The 11,803-nt window shown below is 48.3% G+C and overlaps 1 protein-coding gene across 3 annotated transcripts; it reads left to right on the top strand.

Annotated features, from left to right (window-relative positions):
• Window positions 1-317: 317 nt before the first annotated feature.
• On the top strand, window positions 318-8,041 carry LOC144579927 (uncharacterized). Of its 3 annotated transcripts, none has more exons than XR_013528631.1 (2): window positions 318-396; window positions 7,899-8,041. XR_013528631.1 is itself a non-coding variant. In XM_078354191.1 (2 exons), exons 1-2 carry the CDS (start codon window positions 511-513, stop codon window positions 7,901-7,903), a joined length of 573 nt encoding a protein of 190 aa, XP_078210317.1. In that variant the 5' UTR covers window positions 318-510; the 3' UTR covers window positions 7,904-8,034. The 3 variants fall into 3 exon arrangements, 1 of the variants encoding a protein (XP_078210317.1); XM_078354191.1 differs by having other exon boundaries at window positions 318-1,078; window positions 7,899-8,034; XR_013528632.1 differs by lacking the exon at window positions 318-396 and adding an exon at window positions 4,785-4,900 and having other exon boundaries at window positions 7,899-8,030.
• Window positions 8,042-11,803: the final 3,762 nt, after the last annotated feature.

The raw sequence follows: 11,803 nt of genomic DNA, 5'->3' as shown, positions 1-11,803 counted from the left end.
TCCATCTTCTGTGTTACAGGGAAGAGGCAGACCCTGAGCCAGGGCTGCAACCTCAAATCAGGGCTGCATGGCCACTTGCCACCTGGTCGCTCTGGGCTCACCTCCAGATATTGCAGGCAACACCCCTGCCAGGTAGGAAGGGGGCCACTTTATTTTCCGGCTTTCAGAGGCTACGAAACCAACCAAGCAAGGCAAGTCAGCCATCAGGCTCAGCCTGGCAGGCAGCGCTCCTGACTTCCCACCCTTCCTCCAGGCCAGGTGTCTGCCAATGAGAGCCTGGGTTCTGCTTTCCCGCCTTTCCTGGCAGCACAAACCACGCTCAGGATGGTGAGCAATGCAAGTTCCAGGCATGCCTTTCTGCATTGCTGGGTTCCCAGGTGTCACTTCATCTACAGGGTGAGTCCTCCACAGTTCTGTGGGCTGATACACATGCAAATTTCCCCACGCAAATACTGTTAGGCCATGTGGCACCTTTCCCACTGAGAAAGCTCCTCGTCAGCAAGCTGGGGAATGGGTGAAAGCCCATGCTGTGCCGGCCCAGGGCGGCACACACTGGCCGGGAGTCTGGGCAAGGCCCCCTGCGGGGGCAAGCGGACAGCACACACTGGCGCCTCGAGTCGCTGCGGGACGACGAGGACTTCCGCAGGCCTGTGGTCTGGCTCTAGGGAAAAGCCCATTTGCTCACCTGATCCCGTGGTGTTTCCACGTCGGCGCAGCTGTGCGTGTGCTGGTGTGTGCGATCCGAGTGGTTTCTATACCGTCGTGGAAACCCCCAGCCCAGCGGTTGTAGACTTTCTTGGGGCCTCGACTCTCCCCAGGAGCGTGATCCTCCCTACGGGGCAGCGGCGCTTTACCCGGCGGGGCGGGTGGACACTCCTACAGACCTACTTTGGCCCATTTTCACTCAGTTTCCAACCCAGAGCTGCAGGGACAGGGGCGGGCTGCGTTTCCTTCGCTGAGCCCTCCGCAGGGCCGCCGCGCGGGCGGGCAGGGCCAAGGCTGCAGCGGGGCCGAGGCCTGAGATGCCTGCGCGGGAGCCGACCCCGGGAGCCGGGAGCCGCGGCGGGAGCGCGGAGAGGTGCGGGCGCTAGAGAGGGCCAAGGCCGCGCCCGGGGGGACGGGGAAGCCGGGAGAGGAAGCAGCCCGGGGGCGAGGTGTTTTGTCACCAAGGCTGAGGGGCCGTGAAAGCTTTTTACCTGTTTTCACTGGGAGCAAATAACAAAACTGAAAACGACGGAGGAGTGGGGCTGCAGCAATGGAGGCAGCAGTGTGGGGAGGCCGAACGCTTCCCGGTGAAGAGGGAGAGGGGACTCCCAGACCCAAAAGGCGCGCTGGGCACGGAGTGGGGCAGCCGCCAGGGGGCGCCCGCACTAGCTCGGGTTCGGGCTCCGGGCCCGGGAGGGGCGGTCGGCGGCGGGGAGCGCCCGGGAGGGGAGGGGAGGGGCGGGGCGGGGCGGAATCCGGGACTGTGCTCTGGCCGCGGCGTGAGGAATGCGGCCTTTGGCTGGTCCCAGGCCGGCATTCCGGCCGGCACAGGAATGTGAACAGGGTGTTCACTGCGCTCTGTGAGTGCAAAACTTGGTTCTCCTCCCCTTGGAGAACGCTGGCCCCCTCTGAGCCACCCCTCCGAGCTCCTGGCACGACTGTCCGTCCGGGTGGAGGACAGGGCCCCGAGGGAGGACTCGCAGGAGGCACCGGACAGGGGTGCAGCGGGAGGGAAGGCCGCAGGGGTGCGCTCATGCGCTGAGAAAGCCTGGCCAGTAGCTGAAAGGGGAAATAGAGGACCTGCCCCTCCCCATCATCAGCCTCAAGGGACACAGGGTTCAGATTTCAAAATGTGCCAATTTAGGGGCCATATTGTGAATGGCAAGACCTGGGGAGAGACGCGGAGAGGAAAAGCGGACAATATAGTTTGGGATTAGGCGCTTTCTGACCGCCCAGAGAGTGACTGAATAACTAACAGCATTTGACTCATTCATTTACCGACTGTCTGCTCCATGCCAGTCCCTGAGATTAATTTTGGGGACATAGAGGTGAAGTCATCCTCTGTCCTTGAAGGGATGACATTCTGATCCTTAAGACGGTCTCTGAAACACCCAGGGAGAGCTGCGGGAGCCCAGGATGTGGGGGGACACCAAGGAATAACCCAGATTGGAGGTGGAGATACAGGAGGTCTTCCCCGGAGAAGCTGCGAAGTAACTTGGAAGACCTGTAGGAGTCAGCCCAAAAGATGGGGGAAGAGTATTTTAGACAGAGGGAACCTTGTGGAGGAAGAGCCTATGGTCTGACTGGCCCCCAAACAGAGAGTTAAGTCTGCTCCAGGCCTCTCCCCATGCCTGCCAAAGGCCCAGCTGAGTCACAGTAAGGGTCAGGGTGTCCACCTCAGTCCACCCATGATGTCAGTTGGTCTGTGGCGCCCCTCTTCTGCAAGAGGCACAGCAGTGGCCCATGAGGAGTGAGAAGAGAATCAGGGCTCAGCACACTGCTGTGGGAGTATTGTGGGGACTGACAGATAATCCCCATAAAGCATCTGGCAGGGGGCCTAGCACCTAGTAGGTGTATACATTGGCTCTGTATACATTGGCTGGTCTCTCCTCACCTTCCCGATCGACCGATTCCTCTTCCCCTTCGTGGTACTGGTTTCTGGTTCCGAAAAGGCAGCTGTCCAGCTCTTCCCTGGGGAGGGGCCTGGTCAAGGGGAAGACCATGCGGGTCTAGTCATGGAACTTCCTGATTTTTGTCCCTCCCTGGTTTGGGGGTGGTAGCACATAGCACATGAGACTGGCGTGGTAGAGGCCATCATAAAGGTCCTGGAATACATCCAGGGCGTCCGGTGCTGTGGGCAAGGAGGAATTGGAGCAGAGAAGGGCCTTGCTTGCAGGTGCAGCGTGGGAGATTGGCCCACGGGCTGAGAACAGGATGAATGAAGCAAGGAGGGTCAGGGTCAGGAAGGCTGAACTTGGGCAGTATCCAGGAAAGGACTGATGGGAGCTCGGAGGGCAGGGACAGAAAGCAGAGCTGGGAGGTTGTCACTGGGGAGGTAGAGGAGACCAGACCCTTCCACTGATTAGCTGCAAGGTGGGACCAGGACTCTAAGCCACCTACTAAATCCTCACCTGGCTTGGCTCAATATGGATCTGAGCACACGAGGCCACAGGGGATCATAGTCTCTGTGTGCCCCAAATGTCACTGAGTGATGGAACAGGAATGTTTATATCCAGAAGTTCTTTGTTAGCACCCCCTTCCCGGGAATGCACTGGGACCTAAATTCTTGTGTGCAGAGGAAAAGTGCAGGCCTTGGAATGGCCTCTCCAGCATTGTTCCTCAGCAAACACAGGAAGATGGGTTTCCTTTAGCTGTGTGGTGCTGACATCTGAATCCGGACCCCTCCCCCAGCCTTTGGGGTCAGGGAGTGAGGCAGAGGACCAAGCAGCTGATGGAAAATAAACACCCACCTCTGCTTTTTTGACTTATTTCATGTTCTTAGAATTTCCTCTCTTGGATTCTGGCTTTGTTATTTTAAAATTCCACACGTTGGTTAGGGTTGAGAAAATCCACTGTTGCTATTGCTATGGAGAGGCAGCTCTACACTGGGGGCACAGAGTCTTGGCGCCCCCCGGAGAAGTAAGCCAGCCAGCCGGCCTGCAGCCCAGTCTCCAAGTGAGTTCCTGAGTCAGCCTGTGCACAGGAGGCTCTCGGGGCTGGGTGTGTGTGTCTCTGTGTGAGCATGTGCTAGTCACACAGCTGGGACGTAGCAGTGTTGTGGTTCCAGCTCTCTGGGCTGGAGCCACACTGCAGTAGTGATGGCTCCATTTGGGGGCTTGCAAAGGGGGTTCCAGGTGGGCCTGGGCAGTGCATAAACTGAGAGGACAACTCCAGCCCACCAGAGCCCTGCTTCATGCCCACACACACACGACTCAGGCTGCTGCCTCCTCTAAACTCCATGCTGCGGACATCTGGTCCTGTGCTGCCCTTCCATTGACGCCTCTGCCTTTCCTCCTCCTCTCTTGATACGTATTCCCTTTTCCTTCAGGGGATGTGTACAAAGATTTAGGCACAAGAATAATCATTGCAGTGTTTCCTGCCTTCACGGTTCATTCATTCATTCATCCATCCATTCAGTCATCCAACAAATATTTAATGAGTGCTTACCAGATACCAGGCATTGTACTGGATTCTGGAAATACAGAGACAGAAAAACTGGAAAACTGGAAACAACCTAAGGATCCCAACAATTAGTGGCATAAAGTATGGAGTGTCCGCACGACACAGGGCTGGGATGAGGGTGAAGCAAGTGAGGTAGGAGTACCCCAAAACCCCATAATCAAGACAAATGATATTTTAATGTGACTTTTTCAAAGTAAAAATTAATCCCTGGTGAACCAAATATCAAACTTGTAAATAAAGACAGGCTCAGTAACAGTTCTGTGATAGGTCACGTTTGGACCTGGGGGAAAGGAAAAATTAGTCATACAATACATTGATAGAATGTCATGCAAACATTAGGATATGTCAATGAAGTTTGCTTATTGACGTGTAAAGAAACTCATGGTATATTGTTGAGTGCAAAAAGGGAGATCATAGAGCCATACATAAAGTATGATCCAATTAAAAATATATCTAGGTACTGGAAACTGAAAGAGCCTATGTCTAGATGTTAACAGCTCAACAGCTCTTTCCTCTGGAATTAACAGTTATTTTATTGCCTTCCTTTTGCCTATCTGTGTTTTCTGGCTATTTTAATGACAAAGATGTAATACGTGTATAATTTTCTCAAAGATTTTGTTTTCTAAGATGGAGTCTTGCTCTGCTGCCCAGGCTGGAGTGCAGTGGTACGATCTTGACTCACTGCAACCTCCACCTCCCAGGTTCAAGTGATTCTCCTGCTTCAGCCTCCCGAGTAAGTGGGACTACAGGCATGCGCCACCATGCCTGGCTAATTTTTGTATTTTCAATTGAGATGGGGTTTCACCATGTTGATCAGGCTGGTCTCGAACTCCTGACCCAGTGATCTGCCTGCCTCAGCCTCCCAAAGTGCTGGGATTACAGTCCTGAGCCACTGCACCCAGCCTCAAAAAAAATTTTTTAAAACAGAATTTTCTTCTTGTTGCCCAGGCTGGAGTGCAATGGTGCCATCTTGGCTCACGGCAACCTCTGCCTCCCGGGTTCAAGTGATTCTCCTGCATCAGCCTTCTGAATAGCTGGGATTACATGTGTGTGCCACCAAGCCAGGCTAATTTTGTATTTTTAATAGAGACAGGGTTTCTCCATGTTGGTTAGGCTGGTCTCGAACTCCTGACTTCAGGTGATCTGCCTGCCTTGGCCTCCCAAAGTGCTGGGATTATAGGTGTGAGCCACTGTGCCTGGCCTCAAAGATATTTTTTTAAAAACAGGAGCATTGCAGCAGAGCACGCTGGTCTGTAGAGACTCCCCACATCACTCCCTTCTCAATGTTGAGACTGAGGCGAGGCTGGCATAACTCTCCCACTTCCTAGATGAGAAAGCTGGGGCTTGGAGAGGCTGAGGCATGTAGTGGTGCCAGCCTCTGAGGGCAGGAGAGTCCTCGGGGTCCACATTTTGCCCCATAGCATGGCTGTGGGTTTTGTGTGCCAGCTTACACTGAACTTTCTTGGTCTTTCCCTTCGCGGCCTGGCTATTCTCCACTGGCCTACCTCTTCCACTGATGTTTTTTTTCAACTGAGAACAGAACTATAGGAAGAAAGCCAGGTAGATGTGACTGGTCCCGTCTCTGGGCCCTCAGTGAATGACAAGTGGGCTTGTAAGTGACTAAGGGAGTGAGTGATTCCAGTTAGAAAGTATTTCCAATGTTGTGTTTTTCTCTTTGGCACAGACACACCCTGCAGACTGGCATGAATCATAAGTAATTCCCTAAAGCCCCTATCTGCCTGGAAATGCCTAGTGGTATTTCCCACAGTTCAGAAGCCATCAGCCCTGCATGCCAGCAGGCTTAGCTATTCCCCACCCAGTCACAAACTCTTGCCCATCCCCTGGGGAAAACACTGGAGGGAGAGGAGCTTGAGGCAGAGGTGACACCTCTGGAGACTGCCATTGTTCTGGGATTTTGCTCACAGAAGCCTCAGGGCTGAGATCCTCCCGTAGGCTCTCTGTGACTTCCTAAGCCTGATGTCTTAGGCATGATGCCTGAGGGCCAGAAGAGAAGCCCTTTTTCTCTTAAGAGGTGGGTTCCCAGGCTTCAGCTTTCTCTCTGGAGCGTGTGGTACCCACTTGTCTACTGAATGCCAAGAAGCAAGAGTGCTCTTGGTTGTAACTGTGGGTATAGCAGGTTGCATTTCTCAAGATGGTGGTAACACTGTTGTCTCTAACTATGGCTACCATGTAGACATAACTAAGTTATGATCAGTGACATGCAAGTGGAATTGTTGTGTGGGAATCTCTGGAAAGATGCCTTCAAAGGGAGGTGGAGGGCCCTTCTTGTCCCTTTCTCCATCCTTCTGCCTATAATACAGATGTGATGACTAGAGCTCTAGCAGCCTTCTTGGACAATGAAGACTTGGGGTCGGGGGTATTTGTTAATACCAGAAACCCAGAAGCTATGAAAGAAAAGATAAACATATTTGACTGGATTCGAATCTTAAATTTTTGTGGCGAAAGCACAAAGAGAATAGATGAACAGATTTTGAAACCATACTTGTAAATCAGAGGACAAAGGGCACAAAAAATATTTACAAATTGCCAAGAAAAAGATAAATGGTTCAATAAACATACTGGCCATTTATGGAATGGCAGTTTCAAAGAGCCAAAAAAATATAAAAAATCATTAATAGTTAGTGAAATGACGAGGTCAGCTTCAAAAAAATGAAAAGACTGGGAATACCTATTGCTGGTGGACCTGCAGAGAAAATTCACATACAGTGTAACTTGAAATGTGACTTTCTCCAGCTTTTAAAAAAATCAATTATATGGCCTGGCGTAGTGGCTCACGCCTGTAATCCCAGCACTTTGGGAGGCTGAGGCAGGTAGATCACCTGAGGTCAGGAATTCAAGACCAGCCTGGCCGACATGGTGAAACCTTGTCTCTACTAAAAATAAAAAAACTAGCCAGGCATGGTGGCAGGAGCCTGTAATCCCAGCTACTTGGGAGGTTGAGGCAGAAGAATCGCTTGAACCCAGGCAGCGGAGATTGCAGTGAGCTGAGATTGCACCATTTCACTCCAGCCTGGGCAAAAGATTGAAACCACGTCTCAAAAAAAAAAAAAATGATAAATATTATATAAAATTAATAATTTTACATTTTATAATGTCTATAAGTATATTTTGACCACCAATTCAGTCTTTCTCATCTGTCCTGTACAGGATAATGTGTATTAAAGTATTGTTCATAGTATCCAAAAATTGGAATTAAAATGAATTCTAGCCAGGCTCAGTGGCTCATCTTATAATTCCAACGCTTTGGGAGGCCGAGGCTGGTGGCTCACTTGAGGTCAGGAGTCCAAGACCAGCCAGCCTGGCCAACATGGTGAGACACCATCCCTTCTAAAAGTACAAAATTAGCCAGGTGTGGTGGTGCATGCCTATAATCCCAGCTACTCAGGAGGCTGAGGCATGAGAATTGCTTGAACCCCAGAGGCAGAGGTTGCAGTGAGTCTAGACAGTGCCAGCCACTGCACTCCAGCCTGGCAACAGAATGAGACTCTGTCTCAAAATAAGTAAATAAATAAAGGGAATCTGAATAAATTATGGAATATTTATATTTAGGAATGTTATTTATCCATTAAAAATAACAAAGTAGAGATAAACCAGTGATTAATTTTCATTAGATGCTTATGAATAAGAAAAACAAGATAAGGAAAAGTGTATACATTAGCTAGGCAAAACAGTGATTTAAAACTGATGTGTGTATATGTATGTTTTGTTAGTCTGAGCGCTGCAAGGATCAGTGACCAAGATGGGATTCCACTTGCAAGGTATCTATTGGAAAAAGCTCCTGTGATTGAACAACGGGAGGTGCCTTCTCAGAGCTGCAGCATATTCACACATAAGGCTGTATGTGTGTATATGGGTAGGTATACATGTATGTATATCATATATGTGAATATGTATTATTATATATTTATATATGTGGATATATGTATACATGTATGCAAATTATGTGTATACATATGGCTATGTTTGTGTGTGTTTATATGTTCATATACATTTGTATATGTAGGCTTAGAGAAAAGTATGGAAGGATATGCAGTAGGTTATTATAATACACAGGTTATGGGGAAGGGGAGTCCTACAAAAAAAAAAAAAGAAGGGCCGGGCGCTGTGGCTCATGCCTGTAATCCCAGCACTTTGGGAGGCCGAGGTGGGTGGATCACAGGGTCAAGAGATCGAGACCATCCTGGTCAACATGGTGAAACCCCATCTCTACTAAAAATACAAAAAATTAGCTGGGCATGGTGGTGCGTGCCTGTAATCCCAGCTACTCAGGAGGTTGAGGCAGGAGAATTGCCTGAACCCAAGAGGCGGAGGTTGTGGTGAGCCGAGCTTGTCATTGCACTCCAGCCTGGGAAACAAGAGCGAAACTCTGTCTCAAAAAAAAAAAAAAGGAAAAATTGCAGTAATCCCCTCATATTTCAGACTTCTATATTCAATTGCCCATACCACACTTGAAAAATTTTAATGCTTTACACCAGGCGCGGTGGCTCATGCCTGTAATCCCAGCACTTTGGGAGGCTGAGGCAGGCGGATCACCTGAGGTCAGGAGTTCAAGACCAGCCTGGCCAACATGGTGAAACCCAGTCTCTACTAGAAATACAAAAATTAGCTGGGTATGATGGTGCACACCTGCAATCCCAGCTACCCAGGAGGCTGAGGCAGGAGAATCACTTGAACCCGGGAGGTGGAGGTTGTAGTGAGCCAAGATCGTGCCACTGCACTCCAGCCTGGGTGACAGATCAAAATTCCATCTCAAAAAAAAAAAAAAAAAAGGAAAAGAAAGAAAGAAAAATTTTAATACTTTATAAAATGAATTCCTGAGTTTGCCCACCTCCTCAGATCAAACCTACTGCCCTCCCCAGTCTGAATCCTGTTTCCTTGTCCATGACCTGTTTCTTCCTGCAGAAAGCCTTTAGATTCTTTCCTTTATGCCACGTGCTCTGGAGTCTCCCCACCACTTGTCCTGCTATGGGTCTTGCCCCATTTACTTTACTGAGTACTTGATGGACACTTAAATCCTTAGATTCTGGAATCTGACACCCTCACTCTCAGGCTCTGCTGGGGAGATGTGGCTGAGGAAGAGTCCGAGGGGTGGCTCTTGCCCCTTCCTGGGGAAAGGTGCACGGAAGGCTGATGAGGAGACCTGCCTTTCCCACCAATTGGCCCATCTGAGTTCTCGCCACTGAGTCACTCTCATTATCTCCACTTTTCTAGGGAGGAGGCCTCACCACCGAGCCTAGAGCAGCACACTGAGTCAGAGATGAGGCTTTTGTCCCACCTGCCCCAACCCTCAAGCTCTGCTTCCCAGATCCAAGTTCCCAGGCAGCCTGGCACAGCCAGTGCCAGCGAGAGGGTGGGTCAGGCTTCAGGACAGCCCAGCACTGAGGACATCTAAAACAGTCTTCGTTTATTTATTTATTGTTCATAGTGTCCAAAAGTTGGAATTAAAGTGAATGCTGAATAAATTATGGTGCGTTCATACTTAGGAATGTTATGCACCTATTAAAGAGAATGAAATAGAGGTAAACCAGTGATTAATTTTAATTGGATATTTATGAATAAGAAAAGCAAGATAAGGAAAAGTATTTACATTATTTAAATCTATGTGTGTATATGTATGTTTTGCTAGTTTGAGTTCACCAAGGATCAGTGACCAAGAGGAGGTTCCACTTGCAACAGATTAATCAGGAAAAGCTCTGGGAAAAATGTGTGTATACGGATATTTTATTCCATATAAAATATATACAATAAAATATCTTTGGATGGAATGAAATCTCCATCTACTTTAAAATGTTTGGATTGAAATACAGCGAAATTCCCCCTCCCAGTTTGGTTGCCCTTTTTTAGAGGCCACAGGTGCTAGTTTCTTGTCTATACTTCAAGAGACATTTTAATGCAAAAAAAAAAACAAAAAACTTACAGCCCACAATCCCTTATCTGGAACCCTTGGGGGCAGGTGTATTCTGGAATTGCGAAGTCAAGGAGTGTTGAAAGGTAGTGTGTGTATTCTGTCACACTCCCAGCAGAGTATGTGATAAAACACACAAGTATTTCTGCACCAAGTAAAATAAATAAAGCCATAATCTTCCCTAAGTCAGTTCACTTCAGCAAGGTTTTGCTACCAAATGTGTTTGTGTCATTTATTTATTTTTTAATTGTGTTCTTTGGAGATTTTTGAACTTATAATTGTGGATAAGGGAATGTGGACTTGTGTTTGTGCTAGTCTCTTTATTTAAAAATGTGTAGGAGCGCTCTGCACCTACTGGATAGGACTAAAGAACTTCTGCATTATTATTATTATTTTTTGTATCCCCATTACACTAGGTCTCCTCCCTAATGCATTATACACATGCGCCATGGCCAACTTAGCCTGTTCATGGACATTTGGATTGTTTCCAGTCTTCTCCTCAATTGCATCAGTGCTGCGATGAATAACGTCGTGTACTCATTTAACACATGTGCAAGCATATCTGTAGGATAAATTCCTAGTAGTGGAATTGCAAGGTCAATTAATAATAATGATAGTTGACATCTGCATGGGCATTTACTAAGAGCTGGGAATTGTTGTAAGTACTTTATAATAATTAATGTATTTTAATCCTTGCAACAATCTCCTGAGGGAGATACTATTATCATTCCATTTTTACAGATGAGAAAAACTGAGGTACAGAGAAGGTAAAGGACTTGTAGAGCTGGAATTCAAATCGAGGTGTTCTGACTCCAGTCTGTGTGCTAACCATTACATTTGACTGCCTTTTGAAGGTCATGGGAATTAGTAACTTAGACACTGCCAAACTGTCCTCCGCATGGCCTTACCAATTCACATTCCCACCAGCAGCCTGCGAGCCTGCTTGTTTCCCTGCCAACACTGCGCTGAATCAAACTTTTTGATCTCTGCCAATCTGATAGGCAAAATGGTGTCTCGCTGTAGTTTGACTTGAATTTCTTTCTTTTTTTTTTTTTTTTGAGATGGAGTCTTGTTCTGTCGCCCAGGCTGGTACAGTGGCGTGATCTTGGCTCACTGCAGCCTCTCCCTCCTTGGTTCAAGAGATTCTTCTGCCTCAGCCTCCTGAGTAGCTGGGATTACAGGCACCCACCACCACACCTGGCTAATTTTTGTATTTTTAGTAGAGACTGGGTTTCACCATGTTGGTCAGGCTGGTCTTGAACTCGACCTCGTGATCTTCTCGCCTTAGCTTCCCAAAGTGCTGGGATTACAGGCATGAGCCACCATGCCTTGCCAAACTTGAATTTCTTGTACTGTGAGTCAGGTTGAGTGTCTTTTCATCTAAGGGTCTTTTGGACTTCCTTTCCATAAACTGGCCTTTCATATCTTGTGCTCCCTTTTTCAGTTTGGTTATATCTGTGACTTGTATTGAGCTTTTTATGTCTTAGGAAGATTAGCCTTTAGTGGTTCAAAAGGTACAGATATTTGCCTAGCTAGTCATTTATCTTTTGATTTTGCTGGAGATGGGTTTTGGACAAAGTATTAAGAGGAGAGAAACAAAAGAAAGGGGCTTCAGTGTTGGGAACTGAAGGTAGGGAGAAGACAGAGCAGATCGCTGGAAAGAGGTACCCTCTCCCTGGTGAGGCATCAAGGAAGGAAGGTGATAGGGAT

Source organism: Callithrix jacchus, chromosome 17, assembly GCF_049354715.1.
Source record: "Callithrix jacchus isolate 240 chromosome 17, calJac240_pri, whole genome shotgun sequence".
NCBI lineage: Eukaryota > Metazoa > Chordata > Mammalia > Primates > Cebidae > Callithrix > Callithrix jacchus.
The sequence above is the reverse complement of the archived record's forward strand: the minus strand, read 5'-3'. Positions and strand labels throughout refer to the sequence as shown.

Coding starts and splice junctions, on each gene's coding strand:
- LOC144579927 (XM_078354191.1), top strand. CDS start 511: ATGGGTGAAAGCCCATGCTGTGCCGGCCCAGGGCGGCACACACTGGCC.